The sequence below is a fragment of the Bombus pyrosoma genome, linkage group LG4, assembly GCF_014825855.1.
Source record: "Bombus pyrosoma isolate SC7728 linkage group LG4, ASM1482585v1, whole genome shotgun sequence".
In the NCBI taxonomy this organism is placed as follows: domain Eukaryota; kingdom Metazoa; phylum Arthropoda; class Insecta; order Hymenoptera; family Apidae; genus Bombus; species Bombus pyrosoma.
This window is the reverse complement of record NC_057773.1, coordinates 10,707,594-10,732,051: the sequence shown is the minus strand read 5'-3', so window position 1 is coordinate 10,732,051 and position 24,458 is coordinate 10,707,594. Positions and strand designations below refer to the sequence as shown.

Here is a 24,458-nt window from a genome sequence, read left to right as displayed (position 1 = left end):
TGGAAAACACGGTCGTGACCCTTAGTGTGCTCGCATCATAATAAGGGTATAAACCAGCCCGTACGAGTCGACGAAAATCTGCCCTCTGACCCCGCTAACCTCTGCTCAGAACTACGACGGACGAGCATTACTGTTACACAATGACGCAGACCACTGTACCCTAGGCTGGCTTGACCCCTCTCGACACGGGGCAATAAGAGAATCCTGGTAGAAAATTCGTGTAATCGTACCTGCCCGCCTTATCGTATCCTTCATCTTCTACGATCAGGCCAAATAACGAAAAATAGTTTCAACAGAAAACGCATGCTTTCCCCTTTACGTTCATAACAGACGAGTTTAATATATCGAATCGCATCGTATGTATGCCCGACTCAATCAATTTACCCACGAGTTCCCCGAATTTCACGCCAGAGTAGAATTTCTGTTTTCGAGAAATCGGCGTTAGCCACGCGACCGTTCAGTTTCGAACAATCTGCCAGCTTCCCGCCCGGAAATTTGTCCCAGTCGAACCATTACCGTAGGCACAATTAAAGCCAATAATTCACCAAACCAGGGGGTAGTCCAGTTTCGAGATCAACGGATGAAAGGGCGAAGCGTCCACGTTCCAGATTTTCGAGTGTGTCGATTTTTCCCCTCTCCCGAATCGGACGAGTGGCAGCCCCGCACACACGCGCCAGTTTAACAATAATGGTCACTGACCATTGGCCATCCCTGAATATTCCAAGCCTGGACGATGATTCAATCTGACAATGGACCGTTCGTTCGGACAATGCTCTGGTCAAATGCACTATCGGCGGCAAACGGTGGATGGGGGTGGTTGCAAAATAGGGGCGGCGAATGGACCCTTACGTTGCTCTCTCCCGCTGCCCCGTTGAAAGCGTGGGTGGCTGAACGGAACGCGGCCTTTCATTTTTCTCTCGCATTTTCTTTCGAGAATGCCCGGTGCTTCTCTTTCTCTCTCACTCCCTCTCTCTCTCTCTCGCTCGCTCGCTCGCTCTGAAAATTTGCTCGATTCTGAGTCTGATCGATCTTGAACATAGAGAGGCTACGAATGATATATGTCGCGTGACCGGATGGGAATTCGGAGCAAGAGATGCGGGCCATTTTCCAGCTTCGATGCTTTTTTCAGGTTCGGTTACTTCTTTGTAATTGAGCTGAGTTGAGAGTAAAATCGTATCGACTGGTATGATTTCTATTTGCTTCAGAAATATATAGTAACGATTTGAACAATTGAATTAATTTTCGTTTGTTCCCTATTCGTTTGCCATTATTTATATGTTCAACTTCTTTTCTTGAACTTTCTTTAACGTATTAATGGTTCGTCGTATGAAACACGTCCATGAAACACTCTAAGAATTTCTGCTCTTCATTATCCCGAAACAAGTAAAACACTGCGTACGATAACAGTATAGGGGAAATTGGTAATGAGGTGCTTGATTGTTTGATTAGAACCCCACCGAAGCGCTCGCTGACGTTGGCCCACTTCGTAGGTCGGTGATAATTGAGCCAATAATTAACCGAGTTAGATAATTTGCAGATCGATCCGGGTGTAAAAATAATTGTGCCCCGGCGTTAGCCGCTTCTGCTTTTTCTAGGCAGCTAGTATTTGTATCGGCGAACCGTGGGAAGGCCAATTCCATCGCAATTGCTCAATCAACATTTACAATAACTATCATCAATGGCGAACAGCCGGGATGAACTGGGAATTAAATCAAGACGTTGCTAATGGGACAGTCACTCTATCATACTTTCTCTAAGTTAAATTTTTAAGTAAACTTTCAAATAAAGCGTCATGTAACGGTCGATTTACTCCCAAAATCTTTCCTGACATTGGCCTCGTGAAGATTTACAGGCAAATAACTATTGGTAAATGTAGATTTTCGCAAGACACGGAAAGCCCATTTAGAATCTTCGTATGTGTGAGAAAGAAAAAAAAAATTTACAACGCCCTTACGCTTGTTCCTCTATGTCAGGGACGCAAATTTGCTTTTTTTCCCTTTTTTTTTATTTGCTTCTTTTACCGACGAGGTTGCTCTCTAGTTTTACGACTTAATGACTCCTCCGAACGACGAGGCATTCCGAAATTCCAATGAACTGCGCTGTAGTTGTTCCTTTTTTCTTTTTCTTTCTCCCTTATTCTTCTCTTTGTTACCAAACACCCTTCATTTCGACGAAAGGGCTGAGAGAATAACCAGCAATGGAATTTACTCCGAGACGGGACTCTACGCTCATAGTCGTTCTTCCGTAACTTCGTTCGATCGTCTGCGATTCGTGGAAATCATAGCGCTGCCTGCCGTCTTCATTCCATCACCAAAATACTAAAGAAAATCCTAAATATAGACAGTGGAGCTGTTTTCATGTGAGCTCAATGTATATTCGAGTGAAATTTTACTTAGTGCCCGGCAAAATATTACTTATATAATTCATCAGTCATACTAGAAAGTTCTGTAATTACAGAAACTATTTGTTTCTCGACAATTTCATGCAAACAGAGTTCTGCTATAAAGCTATAACGTAAGTTTTCCTTAATAATTAACCGTAATTAACAGGTTCGAACAATTAGGCTCCTATTGCTCTCATATACAGTCGTTAGAATCTTTCTCAAATTAAAAGGGAAGGACAATTGCACGACCGTCGAAAACCGGGGCAATAGGAAGAGGGAAGAACGTTTCTATAATTCAGTACGGTAGCTGGCGAGACGTGGACCGTTCGGGATCGAGGATCAGGGGCGGATAATGTATGTACCCTCTGTCGAACACGGCAAGAGAGAAGAGTGCTCTAGAGAGTGGCACGTACCGGATCTCTGTCTCCTCGTCTCTCTCTCTTCTTCACACTGGTATTGCGGAGGGTTTGCGGGGGTGCACCTCCACGGGCCAGCTGAGAAGAGGGGCAGCGCTGACCAACGCGAACGGACAGCTCTTGGCTCACCAGTAGACAAGTTGCCCCCGGCAGGCCAACTTGGGGCACCCCCGGTTTTTTCAAACATATCAACTACTCACGGGACAAGTTTTACACGTCGATTATTCCACAACCTAGTCTCGATTTCGATAGTGAATTGGTGAGAGCTTCTTTCTTTGTGAAGGTGAGATCGATCAAGAAAAGTCAGAAGTCTTGTTCGTATATGTAATTATTGGAAGTCCTTTTGTGTGAAACAAGTTACGAAGTACGACGTGTTATTGAAGAAGAAGTTCGCTCCTGACGAAACGAGAAACACGTAGTTCACGGAAAGATTAATATTACACAGAGATTATTTCAAGGATTTTCTAATGGTTGTGGGAATCTGCCAATTTGGAAGCAAGAGGAAGATGCACGCGGACACAAAACCGACCTTTCCAATACGTAAGCATTTTAAACATTCTCCTTCCTCATGGAAGAGGAAAGATTGTTTCTCACAAATGGAGTTGAATAATATTTCTGTAATAATTGGACTAGGGTTCGATTTTGTTGCAATGTAGCTAATAGGATTCCGCTCCGTTGGGGTTCTTAGAAACCCATATCGTATTCCATTATTGTGAATGATAATACCAGCATCTAGTTTGGAGAGATTTTATGGAAAACTATCAAGTCCCGCATGGAGCAACGTGTTCTTTTAAATTAGTCTCTGCTCGATGCTTTCTGTGTTCCGGCGTATTTTTATCGTTGTTTATTTCTCTGCCCTTATCATGTTAAAATTACATGTATTTAATTCGTCGTTTATCAATTGCATTATCGAATACAGCTTCGTACGTGTGCATATGTGAAAAGAAATACAGAGGACGCGTGTTGGAGTTCCTTCTGTTAGGATATGAAATGCAAAACCAACCCCCTTTCTGTGATTAGACCAGCGTGCAACGATTGGGGTTGCTTTTAGGTCGAGAAGGGATGCTCCCGCCATTTTAAAGTCCCCACCCCCTTCGTTTGTAGTAGCTTCTGCTAGCCCCATACGCTTCAGATTATCGGCGGACGCACTCGAATTCCATTCTGTCGTCCCTTCGACTCCGTATCCTTTTAACTACATTCTCACCCCTTCTACTCGTTTCTATTTGCAGATTGTTTCTTTTTCGATTATTCATCATCGAACCTGCACATAATTCAAGAAAGAAGTTTGTAATTTATATAGATTGGTTCGATACTTAATTTCCTAGGGTAATAGAAACTGTGCAGTGGGCGTATGCTAATTGAACGGTGGATTCATAAATTTTCATGAAATATCGGCGAGCACTTGCGGTGATTCCCCGCTAAGCTCATAATGATGTTTTAATAGGATTATAGCGCGATAAGTCGAACGTCAGTCACGCTTTGCATTATCGGCGGATTTCTCGCGCGCCTTCATCGATTTCGTGCGAGCAGAATGCACGCAAATACGATCGTTCCACTGTCCCACTAATGCAAAGTACAAAATTGCAGAACACTATCTTTCTCACCCTCTATATTCACGAACTAAGAAGCGTATACATTTGACTCGAGTTTCATTATGAAACTGTCGCACAATATCAAAGAAGTTTCCTTCAAAATTTCTTTCTTCAACCTTTTCTGAAATCTCTCTGAGGAAATAAATTCTTGTCTAACTATTTATATTTATTGTACGGATAACACTCTTTGATAGAGACAAAGGCCGATGTAAATGAACAAACGATCAACGATTAGTAGTATGTCACATATAGCGCGGAAATGGAGACGAATTACGTACAACGTTTGTGACATGTTTCCTAAACACTAACAGCGACTCCCGGGAGAAGTCCATTAGCTACTTAGTGGAATAATTTCGAAGAAAAGTTAAGGGCGAGTGCCGATAGATCTCACGGAAAATCTAATTAAATCGAGCCCGCAGAAAAACTGGTTTCATCGAGAGGTAGCTCGAACGAAACTCGGCTCGTAATCTTGGGAGGGCACCTTATCAGATCGTTATCAACCGATCTGACCGCGTTCCTGCTTCTGGGTTGGTCACGATCCCGGGGTCCAATGGCCCTCATACCTTCCCACTCCTCTATCCCTCTCATGGATGCGGGCCTTACTTACGTACAGTACCTTAATTAAGCGTTATGACTCGAATTCCTTGTTAAGCGAACACGTAGCCTCCCCTTGTAGCGCACTCGACCAGATCCTCCTCGAGTTTCGTACAAATTTGTGGCCGTGTTACTCGAACGGTTCGCCTGCCCCGTGAACCAACCGCGTTCGATGCTTTTCATTATAACTTAAACCTTTAATTATGTACATATATGTTCTTTCATCTAGAAAAATTAGTATATTTTCTCACGGTTAAGGTGTTCGGTTATTTCTAAACGTGAAGAGATAATGGCCAAATCGTAGTCGAGTTGGAGGAAGAAAAATCGAAAGAAAGGCGAGGATTAATAGAGACAAATAGAATTTGAGGGCACTTTGGCCTTTCCTTAGCACAGCCAGAAAATAATATTTCTCGTTAAGCCGTCAGTAGCAAAATGGCGCTCGAATTAATTAATTACACGTTCACCAGAACTGGTAGGTAACTCGATTTCGCGCAATTGAGTTGTTGGTTCGGAGGCGGGCATCCGGCGGCCCCCTCGGCTTACCTACGTTTCCTCTCGGTTGTTTCCCGCTTCCAAGTCGTCGGCATTATCGATATTTGCACGCTACGATAATTATCGAGGCTCGAGATCTCTCCTCACGCCTCGATGGCGCGCCGTTTTAATTCGCCTCTCTTATGTTCCACGGCTATATCCGTAACCGTCGGGGCTCTACGGTGGCGTTTTCTGAAAAATTGCGGATATTCATCATTAAGACAGTTCATTTGCCAATAATTCACTCCTGAACGAATGTGGACAGTATAAAGTTGTTAAACTACGATAACGCTCTTCAACGTCTCCAACAAAACGAATTCGTGAATTATTTATGACCGTTTAAGACGTTAAATTTAATTGCAACGATGTCTTGATAATGCAAGCTTAACCTTCATCCCTGTTTTAATAAATATTCTGTTGGATGTTAAAAAAAAAAACATCATTTCGTATACGCGAATCTCGAAACGTCACATCGGTATGCGATAATTACGATCATCGATGAAAATAGCTGGAGGCTTCTATACAAAATGAAAAAAACATTCGTACTGAAAGCTATGCTCTTTTATCTTGTTGCTCCTTATTTGTTGGACTTTCTACTCTCTCTCTCTCTCTCTCTCTCTCTCCCCCCCTCCTCTCCTCCGTGTGTATATATACAGTTGGCTCGACAGTGCCAGAAGCACTCCCGTTGGATATAATATATCGTCCGGATTAGCGGAGCCCTCTTATTGTTTTCCACTCTTGCGAGGATCTGCTTCAGCCGCCCCTAGCTTCGAAGCGTATTCTCGCGTTTCTTTCTCCTCCCTCTACCCTGAAATGGTGCGCTCGCGTCCTTAGTTATAACTTAATTACAAGAAAAGCTGCTCGTACCGGCAGACCGGCTGCCTCGATGCGATATATATTAGATTTCCCGTCGTTAGAAACTTTTTCCGCCGAGAAATTATATCCTGAAAAGGGGGTGAAGATGGAGACGACTGGAGAACGAGGTTGGCTCTGGACCAGACATTCGAACATCTATTAAATCAACCGTTCAACTTCTTTTACTATCGCAGAATATCTGAAACAGATATGAAACGCGTACAACTTTAATTTTGTTTTCAACGGTTGCTTAAATTTTACTGTATTACAAATTACACGGCAGAATAGACGGTAGAATAGTTTGAATGACCAGCCGATGCGTAATCCCGTCGATTAAATTTCTATTTCAAAATCTCAGACGTCGGACATGAAACGATGATTCCAAGTTGCCTCAACGAGAGACGTAACGTCATAGTTGTATCGAGCTGCGTATCGGGGGCCGATATTTAAGATGTACATACGCCGCACTCACGGCAAACCTCTCTAATTACCGCGTAATTATGAGCATCAACGCGGACGGCCGTTCCTCTTGGTAGCTTGTAACGCGACCAAGAACCACGACAGGGTCGTGTCGTAATCGTCAGGACTAGGGAGAGGTAGCCATGTCGCTGTCGCGGCTATTGTGCCAATTAAGGCGAATTTCTGTCGTTATTATTTTTCAATGGATTACACACGCGTCTCCCTGCATTTGCATTCGATGAATATTTCATTCGCCATGGGGCAGGATGTTTCGCGACACGGAAAACGACGGTTAATTAATCGAACGTGCAAGATAGATTCGACGTGTATACGAAAGTACTCGCTTAACGGAGCGCATTTACTAGATGGGAGATAAAGACTGCGTGTTTTGGAAGCATCGATACGTCGCGGCATAAAAGAGTCAATTCTGAAATTGGGTTCAAGGTGCAACGTTGTTAACGAGCGAACAGCTGCAACTTTGCGGTGCCGACTCCACATCGAGGCAAATTCCCAAAAGGGCACCGTGCGTACAATTTAGTTTAGAAATTGAGACGAGAAATCCTTTGTTTCGGCAACAGTCCTGCATGTAAACACTCTGCCATCATCTTTTCCTCTAATCAAAAGCTCATTAGTCAGCATACAGCATGCGTTCACGAGATCTGATCGCGACGAATCCGCCACCCGGGTGTCGTCTAGAGTCACGGTTATTTCTTTTTCTGCTCGCACGTAGCTTCGGTCTCGATTGCTCCCGGCCGAGGCGTTTCCCTGACGAATAAGTCGACTCCATTACCTCGCTGCGTGAAGCACTTACGTTCGCCCCCTGTCTCTCCTCGTCGCGCCGGATGCTTCCTCCCGCGGTGGCCACGGAGTCGCCTGGAAAACCATCCCCTCGGGCGTAAGGTCCGCGTACGCGTCCCTACGAGGCCGTTAATGGCCCCTCGTTCTCTCTTCTGGTCTACGTGCAACGAAATGTCGTCGCGCTACGACCCGTCGGACGTGTCTGCACAGTTTCACGGTAATTCCAACGAAAATACCGTAATAAGAAAAGACGTGCGAAAGTGTTGGTTGTCCAGGGCCTCGATTCAACGATCGTTCTTTCCGTGATACGCGACGGGTTATGATTTGAGTTTAATAGGATGAGCGATCATACTTTGTATAAATTGGTTACCTTGAGAGAAAGTAGCGGGAGTTGGATTTGGATATCTGTACGAGGACCATGACTAGTTCAAGGTGCGAGTCACATTAGTAACCGGCTATTATTTATGATTATAGAAATATTTAGTAACTTCAAGTACTTTATCTTCTCATGCGGTAACAGGTTTCACAAAATTATTATAATAATGACGTCACAGTAGCGTCACCGGTCGTCAAGACTATTTATTTCGGATTCCTTTGAATTCTATCCTACACACAAATCGAAGAAACGATATCCAATGCCTAGTACTACGCTGTATTTGGTATTGTTCGATAGCTAGTGGCAGCATAAAATTTAATCAACAAAGTGGTTTCTTGCCAACAAGGGGATCAATAAATATAAATCTCTCTGCATGCACCGATACGTATAAGAACCAAATACTACACGCTATATACGTAAGTAACTACATTATTGCGTCCCGTAGGCCGGTCAAGCCTACCCACGGATCGCGTCGAATTAACTCGTCGTAAATTACGGCGCCATTTTCGAATTGCCACGGGCGAACGAGGCGGGAACCGGTGGATCTTGAGGAAGGGGTGCAAGGTCAGGCGCGCGTGTCACAGAATGGAAAGCAATAAAAGAGGGGCCAAAGCTCTTTTATGCATCGAATGTGCGCCACGCGACCCCAACCCTTCTCCGATCATCCTCATCAATTTCAAATAATTTCTCTGTGTCGCGACCATCTTTTTCTTCTCCCCTCTAGCAGCGTGTCTATCGATGTTGTGTTTTTCTTTTTTTACCCTCCTCCGGTGCATCTCGTTCGTTTGTCACGCCGTTAGAGTAGGGGCGAAAGAAACTAGCGACAGTTCACCCCCATCGAATCACGCGCGATCGTCTCGTAAGCAATTATTCCATGATCCGTCAGTTTCGTCGCGGGATTAGGCGTTTCGAGGACGATTATCGACCGATGATGGATCGACCGACGCCTGAAAGCCGCGTACAGGGCATCGGGATCATTTAATTGGATGGAACGCTGTTGGGACGGTTTCTGCACCCGTATAACGCTCGTTGCGCTTCGCGGAAACGGAGGGGCAAGCGAGAGCGTTGCCAGAGTAGAAATCCAGATGAAACATCGTGGCTTCCTGGAAACCCTCGCTGCAGGAAACGATCTGGCTGGCCTTTATACCTCGAAATGATCCTGGCCACGCGGTGAACGCGTCCATGGATACTTGTTTTCTTGTGCCTTGTTACCTGGTTCAATCAAGGAGATAATATGCAGGATTTTGCCTCTGCACTCTGTGGGATCTTCTGCTTATTTAGCAACGGGTTGCGTTGAATATTATACAAGTCGTTTTCTTGATTATAATGTTTCCTCTTGTAGATACGTCAACAGTCATTTGTCACTCGCTTCTACATGTATCGCGGAATTCACGAATCTTCGAGAACTCTATCTTTGCGCTTCGCGAAGATTTCGAAGCGCACCATAACGGGTCCTCCCGAAACCACATTCTCCAGAATTTCTTCTTAAAACGTCAACTTAATCGGGATTAATTAACACAAATTTCTTCAGTCCTAAGAAAACTAGCCAAAGACAAAACTGCCGACAATTAGACGCCGACGATTATTTTTATCCTCGCAAGGTCGAAGTCGAGACGATTTTCAAAGTCACCGGAGGCCACGTTAGCGGCGGGCGTCATGGAACTGGGGGTTGCAACCCTTTCGCGGGTGGAGCAAGTCTCATAATAAGAGAGAATGCTCGCAACCACCCTGTATGCTCGCAGGGGTCCGTTGGACAAGGCGGTTGCCATGGAGACGGAAGATCAAGTGGGCAGAGGGGCGGCGTGGCGGGTTAAGAGGGGCGGAGGGACACGGGGGTGGGTTGATTTCTTCATAACGGCCGCCATTATCGCGCCCTCCAACAGTGCTTTCCCTCCTTCTCCTCCTCCTCCTCATTATGTCCTGGGGCGGAAGGGAATATTCTTGTTTTAAAAATAATCGCCGCCAGCCGGCTCGCGAATGGCGCCGTTTGTAATTGGAAAAAGTCTCGGCTCACGTACAAGAACGCTGTTTCCAACGCGCATTTCTTCCCCTATCTGTCTCTCTTTCGTTCCCTTTCCCTCTTTTACTCTACGCTTTTCTCTTTCCTTCTACCCTTTCTTTCGTCTCGTCTGGCTGCTTCTCCCTCTTTTTCTCGAACTTTCCGGTTGCCGCGGATTAGGATTTTTCTCGCGGTAAAGGGGACGCTCGTTCGCCCGGTTATCTTGACGAACGGGGGATTCTGCAGCAAATGGAACGGGGACCTTCCTAAATTTTTATTTCCATGCATTATCTTAATACCGCACTGTTGGAACTCTCAAAGTTCGGAAATCGCCAATGGGATTAACGAAGAATAGCGTCCGAATGTTTGCTCGTTAGATCAATTTTGTCGAGGAGGAAGCTCGCCCAACAATCGGCTGTCGCTTGATCACCAAAAAAGAGACACGATCAAATCTGTTCGACTAGCTTTGAACGATCCAGCAGCGATTTCTCATCGCTATTCAGGCCCGTTACGGCGGCACGATTCTCCCTGCTGTATTCACGCTGGGAACGTGGTTTCCATATCCAACGTCTCGGTGCATACGTATTACAAGATGGTTCTTAAAAATTGATGAGAGGGCCGGCACCACGCAAACTAGACGTATCCAGATCCCGCATCTGGTATTCATGGTGCTCCTTCGATGAGAGAACGACGAGCGGAAGGAGGATATTTGGCGTGACCCAGGCGTGAGAAGAAAAAAAAAAGCAACATATAACGTGAAGAAGCCGGGAAAACGCGTGTTCGCTGTGAATTCAGTGCGATTAGAATATATCGCGACGGGAATGGTCGAGTGCAATATCGTTCCCCGGAAACCGCAGCCTTGAAAGCCACCGTCCGCACGGTGGCGTAAGTGTGGGGGGTGTGGTTAAACTACCGCAAAGCAACGAAATGTCAGCATTAATATTTCAACCGTCTCTTGTGCGCCGGCCAACGGTCGACTCTATGCTTATTACACTTATTGTATCGTGGCGTGGTTTAAATATTAAAATCTCGTTTTCCTTGGACGGAGAAACGCGGACACGCCGGAAGACCGCGTGGATTCAAGTCGATAGAGTCATCGCCGGTCTTCATCGATAGACCCTTATTGAAGGATACTTGATTGGTTTCGTCCGAAAACATTTTACATGGAAATTAAGATAGTTGTTGCAATGATTAATATCTCAAGATTCCTTTCGCACTCCTTCTATGTATACGACATATAAATTAATTAAATTAATTCTCATGGTATTCCATTTTAAAGGTTTACCCTAATAAAAATATCAAATCTGTACTTAGAGACTACTTTCATAAGATTTAATATAATTAAAGATTACTGACGATAAGACGCAGCAGCATCCGTGACTCGAGGATAAAATTACAACGATATTAACGTCCATCGTACATCGCTTCAAGACGCCAAAGTAATAGTTACATATTTAATATCATTTTCCTCGATTAATATATCCAAAGCGAATAAAGCCTTCGATTATTATCTTACCCGTCAATCGAACATGAATACAGTCATCGAAATGTGCTGTTCAACCCCAATCAACCCCATCGGGGATCAATCCACCGCGTATATCCCACAATCGATTCTGCCGTTACATTATTTCGCGGCGGCCGTTGACTGGACACGATCGAGCCGCAGTAATCGCGTTGTTTCGATAGTGCTTCTGGCCGCGAGCGTTCTTCGACAGCCGGTGGAAGTCCGTCGAGTTCACCTGTCCGCGGCTAGCTGTCGGCTAGCTGTACAGGTGTCTCGTCCACGTAACTCGAGTGAATGGGAATATGTACGTGCACGAGAGGTGGCACTCCGCGAGAGCCTCGCGCACGGCTGACCTTTATGAATACTAAGGGAGAAGGGGTTGCAGCCGCAGACACGCGATTCCAAGCCTGTCATAAGGCGATCCTGTCGAATTAATAAATGACCGGCTTGACTGTTATCCGTTTGTGGTGAATACGGATATCTCGATGAGCAAATGTCGAGCTCGGTGAATGCTCGAAATTTTCGATAAAAAATTCATGACTACGAGGGGTGGAAGATCGTGATTTTAGTATAAATAAAGGAATGAACAGGGAAATCGTATTATTCGCAAACCTTGCTTACTAAATTTTTACTTTATTATTTTGTTAGATATTTAACAAAATATTTGTTCAATGATACCGATTTGTGTAAAATAGTTTATAACAACAGACCGAAATATCGCGATATTCGCCGGTTACAGGTTAATTTTCAAGTCTAAATAATTTTTCTTCTCATACTATTTTAAAGAGTATAGTATATACTTCTTGTAAATGGTCAGCCGTGTGTTTACGCAGTCGTAAACGACCTAGCAAAAGATGGTGGTAAGATGAACGTGTTTAGAACCGAATTCGACGATCGGACCTGTGAATACTGTATAGGTGCATGTGCAAAGGTAACAGCTTTATAACGCCCGGGAGACTTCCCACGAATGCCCTCGAATTTATCGAAGTTCGTTCCCTTTTAAACGTTTCAAAGGTTTCTGACGTTGATTAATCGTATCGAGAAATATTTTAATCCAACACGAGATCGTTCGATTTGCATGGTCACTGTAACTAAAAGTATCGATCGTCACGTTGATATTTATGGATCATAGCGATCGCTGATCAATTTGATTAACCTTTTCCTTTCGAATTGGCAAGGGACATCGCCTGGGGGCGTTCGTCGCGCTCTTTGTGACTAACGCGCCGTTGGAAAAAGTCGATGGACACGCGAACGAGGTCGTCGTTCATATTTAATGTAAGCGTGTGCCAGTTTCCAGTGGCAGTCCTTCGTTTAATAATGAAAACGCGCGCATCAAGGACCTCGCATTGTTCGTTTTCCAGACTTGCGCGCCGATGATCGTTAGACCGAGGCGCTCGCATTCCCGTTTCCTTTTTCAATCCGGACACTCACGATTGTTTCAGTTCGTTGTAACTTATTCTAGCGATTACACTCGCTGTGATTATGTCCCCTTTTGTACTAATCTACGCTTTACCTGCTTCAGAAAATCCCAGAGAAACACATTTATTCTATCGAAACTCTATTAAACTTCAGAGGATACGTATTATTATATCCACCAATAAAAATCAACAGGGTAATCTTCGGCCTGCCTTTCGTAACTGTTGAGGTTTATCCCGGATAGAGAAAGAAAATGAGTGGATGAATATATAATAGAAATATATTTAAGTATAAGTACAAATATATGCTAGTCCAGATCCGCACGCTGGCAGCGTTACTTTAAAATAGAGGCCGAAGCCATGGGTCTATAATTAGGAAGACTGGTCCGTTTATAATCCACTGCACCGTATTTGCAAAGTTTGTTCCTATAAAAAGCTATGAGGCCGAGAGGCCCTCAAAATTGATTTTGAGCTAAACGATACTTAATGGCTTCGAGGATTAAGGAAAACAAACATTACGTAACATGTAGAGTTTTCCTAGAAACGAGAATTACTTCAACACCCTTCCTAAAGCTCTACATCTTTACAAACAATTACCTTTTAATCTCATTCTTATTTCTCATGCCTAACTTTAATCGCGCGCTTAACTTTCTCGTGAAAACTCGACCCATGATGTTTCCCGTACGCGCAACTTTCACAGAAAAGGTTACTGTAATCTACAATTTTTGTATTCAAATTCTTTAAAAATTTGCTAACCTGTCTGATGTTTTGGTGACTAAGCCGCTCGTGCCATAACTACGGTTTTATTACCAAAACTTCAAACTGACGGTATAATAACTCGCATATCGATCTTATACAACTTTCCGATGTCAGAACCTCTAGCGATTACTTTCCGGTTCTGTACAAATATACATTCTTTTATTTTCTTTAAAATGCTGAAATATTCTTCCTCTTCGCGACAAATTTAACGGAAAATAAATTTCTTTTCATACCTGGTACGTATAAGATATCGTTCATTGTACCCGCTGACCATTTGACATTTACGACCGTTTCTACCTCGATATTTCCTTTGGCGCACGCATCCATAAAAGTACCATCGTCCATCTATATCTTTACTGTTTTGTCGAATTTTTCGAAGACGCTGAACCATTCTTGTCGTTCCGTCATGTCTTCCGATACTCCTGAATCAATTAGCCAAACATTGTCGTTTACCCTTTGCGTCGTTCAAGTGCTTCCTAGCGGACCAACTTTGCTGCGATCTTGATTTTGATTTTTGGACCGCCAGTTGCCTCTGCTGTTGTCCCTTTGATTGTTTCTAAAGCAATTCTTACTGGCGTGGCCTTTCCTTTTGCATATAAAGCATCTAAAGCAATCTTTCTTTAGATGGCCAACCTCTTCACATTTAAAGCAGCTTGGTCCTTGTTTCTCGTATTCGCTTCTGCTTGTCTGATTCTGCTGTTCTCTTTTATCGTTATTGTATTTCGTTACCAGTGCCAGATGTTTCCTAATCGTCATCGTCTTCCATCTGGACACTTCCGTTATCAGCCTGATAGTGAGCTTGTCTAAGGTCTTCTTCTCATCATCCACCGAATCCTACGCACTGTGAAAATGGTCAAACTTTTTTGGCAACGTTGTTAAAATACGTGTAATCAGCATTTTCTCGCCAATTTCACTCCCAAGAACTTGCACCTTCGCTGACAGCTGTTCCAACTTTGACAAGTTGCGAGCAGCACTTTCAGATTCTTCCCACTTAGAATCGAAGAACTGCTTCTGGACCATACTTAGATTTTCATCCGACTTCTTATCACGCACTGCATTCAGCTTCTTCCACATTTCATGTGCTGTTCTGCGACTTAAAAGTAAATCTTAAAAGTAAATCTAGTGGTTTCCTTTCTACTGCGGCGACGATCAATTTTCTCGCAGTCTCATCTGCCTTTAAAAACCTTTTACGGGCAATTTCTTTCTCCGTACTTTCGCCTGGATGACGCAGATTTCCTTCACACACGTTGATCATGTCGTCATCTTCCTTCAAAAGTGTACGCATAACAAAGCGTCACTGTTCTTGCGTCAATTTTCTTTGTCACGCAGCTTCTCGATCTTCGCACTCGCTGATTCCATTTTTGTTTTATTTCTTTTTTTTTCACACGACACTCTTACTCACTTTACTTTGCACAACACTTTACCACTATACTCACCTCGCGTTTCTACGATACAATTCACAGCTCTGGCTACATAACCTGTCGAGGTTTATCTCGTAATAAAGAGAGAGGAAATGCGCGGATGAATGTATAATAGAAATATATTTAAGTAAGTATAAGTAAAATGTATGCTAGTCCAGATCCGCACGCCGGCAGCGTTACTTTACAATTGAGCTCCGAAGCCATGGACCTATGGGTGCTTATATAATTAGGAAGGCTGGCCTGTCCGTATCCCGCTACACCATCTGTGCAAGACTTGTTCCTAGAAAATGCCGTTAGGCTGTAAGGACCTTCAGATTGATTTAGAGTTAAACAATATTCAATGGCTTCGAGAATTAAGAAAACTAAACACTAGAGAAGATATAAAGTTTTCCTACAAGTGATAATCATTTCAACAGTAATCTATGTTAATAGCTACATGGTTTTATTAACAATTACGATGACTACAACAAGTATTAACATACCATTGTATTCGTAACAATATTTATACGTTACGTTAATTGATCATGTAGAAGCATATTAATTTTCGTATTATTCGTTAGTACTTTCATGCGACTACGAAAGTTTAAACAACATTATTCTACAACAAAAGAATGCTTTATATTGGAAAATAAGGGGATGTGCCGAAACTTTTTCTAGCATATACCGATTTCCGAACGTTTTATCGAAATTTTAAATGTCTTAAACTTCAAGGAGTGTGAACTATTATATTCACGAATCATCGCAAAATTCGATAATGTTTAATATCAAGATACTTCGATATCCCGAAAAAATTTAAGAAACACAGAAATCAGCAGGATACTCTTCGCCCTATTGCTTCGATATGTCATCGTTAGAGCCTGCGTTATTTTCGAAGCCGTGGGTCGCGTAGATCCGATCGTATTTGCGCTGGGTTATCCGGCAGGCGTCGCCGTATTGAAATGTCGCGTGTGTTAAGGAACGAAACGGTAGCAGAGGAAAGGTGGGATTATCTGAATACAGTCGTTTTCGGGGGTGAGTTGCGAGTCTCTGGAGGGTAGTAGGTGGCCGGCCAAGGCCTCTCCGGAACGATCCTTGTCTCCCTCGTGATCTATAGCGGTCATCTACGCTGCGAATTACCACCATCTTCTTTCTACTGATCCTCTATATACGACTTAGAATAGATTATTTGAATATCGATCGATGATTCGCCCTATTTCTAGGAATAGCTACAGGGGACAGTCGTCTGACCATGTGTTGCCATGATTGGTCGTGTTTTAGCATAATTCGGCTGATTGATAACGGCTCCACTCCCGATGCTATGTCTGAGATCGTATTTACGCGCTCCCCGATTTAATCAACCCCGATGTGGGGGTATTGAGCGGATCTACGTCGAAATTGTAGGGGTTAGAGGAGATGAACTCGTGCGTCGAGAAGATTCGAAGAACTTCTGGTGAGATCCAGCGGCTGATTAGCGAACTGACGTTCTTCGAGTCTCGTGAAGCAGATGACGTTTGGCAAGACATTCAGCTAAGTTTTGAATAAAAGTTGGGTAACTGAATTCTTCAAACGAACTATGAATAACGATGAAGCCTTATTCCGACGAGTAAAGCTATTAGGATTCAAACGACTTGATGTCGGCAAATTCGCGCTAGTAAAATGATTTCCAGTTGTCATCTAATCTGTATGAAGCTCTCGGATAAACGATATTCGTCGAATAAATACCAAGGTCGAGTTAAATTTAAAAATCGAGACGTACCTCGCAATTAGCAACAGCGATAAAAATTTCAAACGAGTAAGTAACGTCCAGTCCCAGGCTGGGACTTTCGACTCGCAGGAGATCGGGAGGACGCATCGTTTATTAATTGCCGCGTGGATCTTTATGGGCAGATATCGCCGGTCGGGACAGGGCATCAGCTAACGCTCCCTATTCGCGGAAATTCTTTTTGGAATCGCATCTATCATTTTTACGAGAAAAAGGCGAAGTTTCCCCGGCGGCTTTATAACGCGACGTCACTAACGAGGCCCCGTTGCACTTTTTGTTGCAGCCAGCGACGCGCTCGGCCGAATCGATAAGGAGCCAGCCTCGCCGGAATCCATACAAGGTGAGTTTGCACAGAGTTTCATCGTCCGTCTGTCGTCCGCCTTAACCTCTTCTTCCTCTCTCCTTCTCTCTTCCTCTCTGTTCCTCTGTCCAGCCTTCTCTCTTCCGTACGAACCACCTTCGTTCTCTCCCCCTCTCCCCGTCGTCCAATCGCGATACGATTAACGTACCGAAGGGTTTAACCTTCGCCGATGGCAGGAACATAAATTTCACAAACGAATAATACGACACGGCGGAGTCTGAGCGAAAGGCTCAAGTATCGGCATTATAAATCCGCGTCGTTATTTCTTAGCCAGCTTTTTGCCCGGCACGACCGATCGGGCCGGGGCAACATCGTTTAATTGCAACGATCAGGCTTTTACATTGTGCGCCCCTTGCGGGCCGATGCGCCCGTGTACTCACAGAAAATCCGCCTCTGGAAAGGAAACCGGGGACACCGCTGATTGAGAAATTTTCAGAGACGACAAAGAAATGGAACGAGCCGCCGCCAGCGTCGCCGCGGACACGGACATTTTATTAATCGACCGACCGTGGAACGGGATCGGGCCCAATCGCGAAACCAGTCGTTCGAAAAGGATTCATCATCGTCCCGTGTCCCGTATCTTCTTCGTCGTTCCGCTTCGTGTCATATGGTCGACTGTGTATCATACGGTATACGTATTTTACATTTTGTCTGTTAGCAAATTCTGAAGTAGGATTTGTTCAAATACATGTAATTCTAGTTCGACTTATCGATCGAAATATTCTCAAATGAAGAAAATAACTAAAGAGAACTAAAGAGAAGAGTGTTATCGCATCCAAAATTTTGAATCGCAAGTTAAAGTAAATCGAATTCGAAATAATCGAATTCGAATTTTACTAGAAATTGGCAGAAAATTTAATAATCGATCTATCGAATTCTATCTGAATCTATCTGAAAACTATCTGAATTCGTAGTACCTTATCTTGAGAGCTCCTTTCATAAAATTCAAAATCGGTTGCCTTTCGCGGAAGAATCACGCAACTTCCAAAAATCCCATCGTCACTCCCATTTATAGAAATAGAACGTTGTCGACGCTGCATCCTAAGGCTAATCCTTTTCCGCGTAAAATATGTCGTAAAACCAATTACACTCTCTCGCTCACCGCCTACCAGAGGCAGCACAGTGGTTTTGTCATTTGCCTGGAAGAATTCTTTCGTGGCCTTTTAACTTGGAGCATTATCCGACAACCTTGGCTCGTTCTTCGGTCCAAGGATTCTTGGCCCGGCTCGTAAAAAGGGTAGAATTCTCCCTAAAACGAACGAAGACGTCGTCGAAACCCTAAAGCTTGGCGAGATTTTTTCGGTAAAAATTCGACAACCGATTGAAAGAACGTTTTTGAAAGGTTTTATCGCCTCGTCGAAAGACGATGGATGTTCGAAGCGGCGGCGTTTCTTCTCACGCGACAGCGGAAAGGGAATCGAGAATTCCAGTGGATAATTTAGGCTCGCGTGAGAGGCATCCCACTGTTTCTGCGTGTGCATTTCTGCTGACCGTCGGTGTTCGTCTGGAAAACGCAGCTCGTCGGGGCTGTCACGTGTCGCGAAGTATAACACGTCGAGGATCGCGCCTTCAGAGAACGTAGCCGGTAATAACAGAGCCGGATCTTTAACGAGCCGGATCAGCGGCACGTTTCGCGCCCCTTTCGATGTACATTACGATCGGTCTGTCTTTGGGATGTCAAAGAAGCTCGGACATCGACGATGACGGTATCTTATTCGAACCGAGACGAATCTTGTCCTGAAACAAACATACCCGTCAAAATGACTTGAGTAGGTTTCAAAGTCTTTCAATTATCTTGAAATTGTTAAAAATATGCAAATGTTATACACAATAGGAGTTCGCGTTCGTGTAAGTGAATTCAGTCGGCAGATGATAGTTTAATTTAGTTATTTCTCTCGTATACAGTCTCGGAATTCTTAAATTTTCCCTTGAAATGAGAAAAATGTATACTTTAATTTTGCAAAGTTTCATTGATGCAAAAATCGAGTTAGTTCCTGCTGGTCTGGTCGCGCCCCCGTTTGTAAAACTAAAGAAGAAAAATAGCAATATACAGATCGGGCAACTTCGTTCAGTTCCTCGGAACACTTCGCATCTCGTCGAAAGCGCTCGTCAGTCCCCCACGAAAAATAAGCATCAAGAACTGTGGATGTTAACAAAGCTTTGGAAGAGACGCAAAAAATCGGCCCGGTTGTCCCCCGGACTCTCGGAAACGCTGAACCGGTCGTTACGAGCGAAAGAAGATTTCGAAGATGCTGCGAAGAGGGCCGCGAGTTCGGCACAATTCGTCCCCTGTATTTGTCTAGCGGAAGGAGGCGAAAATCGAAAAAGAACGAGAACGATGGCGAAGCTAGTGGTCGTGAAACGAGAGAAGAAACGACGAGGGACACCATTGGCAACCTGTGTTTTACTTTATAGCATTTAGCCCCGATTGTTTGTCTTATTGCTATTAGCCTCCTTCAATTAGCAATTGTATCTTTAATGTCGATTCCGTGAATCGGTTTCGACCACGAAGAGCGGCCTCGGCCAACCTTGGTGGCTCGAGGGAAGCCAGTAGGAGGAAATCGGGCGTCGAAGAGGGGATTCGAGCAGCAAGGTGGGAGAAGGGAACCACGGTTAGAGGGGGCATGTCATTAGGAGTCATTAATATCACGGACCTCTGTAATTTGACACACTTCCGATCGCCTAGCGCCACCACCGCCGCTCGCTCCATTTTTCTTCCTTCTCTTCTCCTTAAACCTGTCCATACACTTCTATCCACCCTTCGCTCTCGTTCGCTCTATCGTTCGTTCGTCTTTTGTTTGATTTCCTTCTACCGTGATCTCTTGGTTGGTGATCTCTTGGTCTTGAAGAGTCTGATAAAGATCTTCGTGGGACCACCAAAGGGGTGAATCGAGAAGAAAAGATGTACGAGAATTTTCTTGATCTCTATCTATGGAAAACGCGATTTATAGCAGCCGCATGGTACGATGAAGTTAGACGGGTAGAAGACCGCGTGACGTGCTTCTTAATTTTCAACCGCGAAGCTTTTTGCGTCGTGCAGGCGTGACGCAGCACGGGTACGTTAATTAACGTGTTCTCGTGTCCTCGGTAACGAATCGTCGATAATTAACTCGGTCGGGATCAAGCTGCGCAACAGTGGAAGATCCCTCTAATCGTGGACGACTACACGCAGATCGAAATTGCGAAATCGGCCTAAGAAAGAAACGGGAGGTATCATTCGGAATGCAAGTAGCTGCGATCGATATGATCCACGGATGCTAATCGAATCACTAATCGTTTATTCCTGCGTCGTACAGGCACACCTGTTCGACCGATATGGTCAGACCAGAGATTCTTTTAACGCGGGCTTCATGGAGATCTTTCGAACGGAGAACGGCCAAGTCCCTCATCATACTTTGTAATGTAAACTCTCGACGATATTTTCTCCGTTCTTTGTCTTTTTTCCCCCTTCGACTGCCACTCCTGTCTTTTCTTCGTTCTCTCATCGTGGTTTTAATCAAGGAAACTACGTTACGTCGAGATTATTGAAAAAAATCGTCACTCTATGCTCCTGTTCGACTTGGACCTTGAGGAACGATCCAAAAGGCAGGAACGAGTGTTGGTACTATAATAGATGATTATCTGAAAGTTCTTTCGCTCTAGTCTCCAGGTCAAGGCGTAATTTATGGGCTGATTCTCTACCACCTGTCGATCGTTATCCGGTTGCTTCGATATCGCTATTGTTTCTCCCGGTATACACCTCCGCGGGTGTTTGTCCGGTTGGTTTATTCAATTACGAGCAGAGTTACAGCCTGATCTGAAACTATACATTCCTTGGATCGGTGTCGTTCAACCTTCCCCTACTCTACCTCATATTGAATTCATGAATCCTATTTCCATAAGATCGTCATATTCTGTGTTATGAAATACCGATCTCGTTGTTCGTAGACTTCGATCAAATTGTGATCGTCGTTTGATCTTAGCCTTCTCAGGATCGAATCTTTCTTAAGTCGTGGGAAAGCATCGCTAATAGAACGACATGTTTTCAACTTTATGCCAAAAATATTCTACAAACATAAAAATCCTCTGTTGAAACGAGATGGCAATTGAGTCACGAAGAGTCGAGGACTGTCGCAGATGTGATATCGTTTAACTTGACGTTAAATCCTAACCTGACTCAACCTACCGTGTTCCTTCGAGATTCCTAAGAACCAGCATGCAAATGGTATCGAGCAAGCGACTCTATTCCCAGAATTGGAGCAACGTGCGTGTTTTTCAATGCGTCGATTCCGCGGAATGGATAGATTCAGTATCGCGGCGGGATCGACGAGGATGGAAATGGTGATCGGTCGGCGGAACGGGGAAGATCGGTTTCGCTTGGAATGCAAACGAGTCGCAACGATAGACTCGCACGACATAGTGGCGAGTGGTCTGGTCGCACGGCCGCGAGGACGATAATACGTCTTCCTGGTGATTTTGTTATTCAAATCGGCCGTCGAGGGCCATGGTGACCGTGGAAAACCGCTATTGAATGCCGAAACGGCTTCCCGACCCTCCCGCAAGAACCTTCCATTCACGCCCGCCAATCCAGAACGTCCGGTTCTTGCGTGGCCGGGTGTCCCTGGAAAAGCCGCTAGCTTACAAGCAAAAAGCTTTACCGCGTATCGTTCGATTCCCGTTAAGCTCCGACCGAGCTCTCACGTCTATCATTCGATCACTCAAGACGCGACTTTCGTGAATTCGCGCGGAGAGAAAATTCTGCCGATTTTCCGGTTACCGGGACAAATGGGAAAGTGGTTTCACAGTTAATCGTCGATTAGCCTTCGTTAGGTTTCGATGGTTTACGTTTAACCCTGCTATAGGATCTTCGGATTTTTATATTCCAATTACCAAACGAAAAGTTTTCAAGACGACGTGTGTTTTTCATATTTTTCAGTTCGAACTTCGCGAAGATATCTCTTAACGTTAAAGGAATATAATTGGGAGAAATTGAACGGGAGAACGTGACACAATTAAAGATATCTGAAAGTGCACAAATTAATTTAAGAATCGTTGACGCGATTAGATGTATCGATTGATTTATTTAGGAATTAGGGAATGTGCGGGTGGATACGTAAGTCGAGGCAATCGAGTATACAGGTTGATTCATAAATTACAGATAAACATGTTCATTCATATGGTTCATAAATTGTAGCTAATACGATATATTGCCATCATCACCTAATGACAAAATCCGCAATCGCTTAGTTGCCAACCCGATAATATAAGTACTAGATATAATATATTGAATCGTAAATTGTGAGGTTATGTAAGCGTACAGTTAGACTCATAAATTGTATATACAATTAACAACAGACGTTTATTCGTAAATTATAGAGACACCTATAGAGTAACACCGAAGATAAGAAAATTTGATGTACAAAATGACGACTCAAGTTAGACTCAAGGTACTCGACACGAACAAATTATTTACCTGTTCTTTTAAGAAACGATATATAGACAAAAAGTGAATTTGTAAGAAACGTCATATTTCATATATTTTATTATAAATTTAGCCAGACTGCGGGAGAAAAACTTACTCGATTCTACACATAACCAGGAAACTCGAACGTCGAACGTCTCGACTTTTCTCAATTATCGACGATAGACTCATTCCTGCGTGCGTTTTTCCGAGAACGTCGGCCGGCCCGTTCGACGCGATACGACGACAAAAAACCAGAACTACGGGGAACGGGAACGTTCGCAGCCCGTTAACAAGCGTTTCCACCAGAAGCAGAGCGCACTTTGTTATTCGGATCGATGGTGACGAGGCGAACTGGTTTTGAATGTTGACGAGAGCGATTCACGGGCCCTGCCTGCCGGAGCAAATTCAAATTCCATGCCGCGGCTTTTCCGGGGATTTTCAGATTTTTATCGTCCTCTCTTCAGCAGCTCCACCATCGAACGTCCCGTACACGGAATATGCTGATCCGATCGACTGCTGACCGTAGTCTTCGCCCCTTTTATTTGCACACTCTATTCGCGGGTGGATGAGGAACGTTCGTTTCTCCTTCCCTGGTTTGATCCATAGCAGACTTTCTACGAGTCTTTGAATATATATTAGAAAGTCGAGAAGAGAGAAATTCATCTTTGATATGAAATTAATTCTTCGGTATTATTTTTTCGTCTCGTTCAAGTACTAGTACCTTTTCTAAATATCGGCAGTTCATGAAATTGAGGATATCGGCGCAAACACTCTTTCGTTCTAGTAGAAAAAATGAAGATGGGTGGAAAAGAATAATAAAGTTATCATTGTGATTTTTATATTCGAAAATTGAGCCTTCACATTTTGAAATAGTTCAAAAAATTTCTTTTACGCAGAATATGTTTCTCTTAGATTTCTCGATGCGCAGCGAAAATAATTCCAACCGATAGAATAAAAGAAAAATACGTCCCTGGACAAGCTATAAACAATGATCACGAGTAAAGTATAAAACAGTTTAGCTCTAAATTTTTACCATTAAGGATAGCTTAATCGACACTCGCATCCCATAATTTCCTTCCCTTTTAACGATAGACGCAATTATCCGTAATTCTCCTATGCGGAATTAATCACCAGAAGCATATTAGAATCCACGATTTCTTGCCGAAGAACGGCGTGACCATTGTCGATGGAAAAAACGTCGAAACTGCGTTCGCTCGGCTTGCACGCGAGCTAGTCGCGCGTGCAGAAGACACTGTACGGGCCGGCAAATCGCGTAAGAGGAAATGAAAACGAGTATAGCGAGTGTTTCTCGGAATGATGGAGGGAACGAGCGGGAGCGAAGAAAACGAGAAACACCGAGGGAACGGTCCAACTCGGAACGAGCTCGAAGACGTTTTCTTTCTTCGACATATTTCTCACGGGCTCGAGGACGACTTCCGTGTCTTTTTCTTTCTTACTTCTCCCTCTCTTTGCTCTAATAAGGGATGCTTCGGATCTGACCGATTTCAATAAAATGTAGCGTTCTATACGTATAATAAACACAGTCGTTGCTTTAGTCGCAGATCACCAGTCAATTGTGAACAAAAATTTACTTTCAAAATTAAGAAAGATGGCATAGTGTAGCAACAAGCGTGAAGGATTTTTAAACGTTGTTCGATGAAAGAAAATTAAGTTGTATTCTATGAGAGAAAATTAATTCATTCTCGCCCACGAAGCTTCGTACGATTCGATTCGATTCGAGCTTGAAAAGAAGATAAAGAAATTAAAAAGGACAGTATGGAGGGACTGTTTATGAAAATGGCATCGAATTG

The 24,458-nt window shown here is 43.9% G+C and overlaps 1 protein-coding gene across 2 annotated transcripts in view; it reads left to right on the top strand.

The window, feature by feature from the left end:
- The window catches only part of LOC122566542 (POU domain, class 2, transcription factor 2-like), a 124,475-nt gene that overhangs the window by 77,906 nt on the left and 22,111 nt on the right, over positions 1 to 24,458 (top strand). For both annotated transcript variants that reach the window (XM_043723958.1, XM_043723959.1), the window contains exon 4: positions 17,127 to 17,183. In XM_043723958.1, the coding sequence (XP_043579893.1) occupies positions 17,127 to 17,183 (57 nt within the window). The remainder of the gene's footprint in view (positions 1 to 17,126; positions 17,184 to 24,458) is intronic.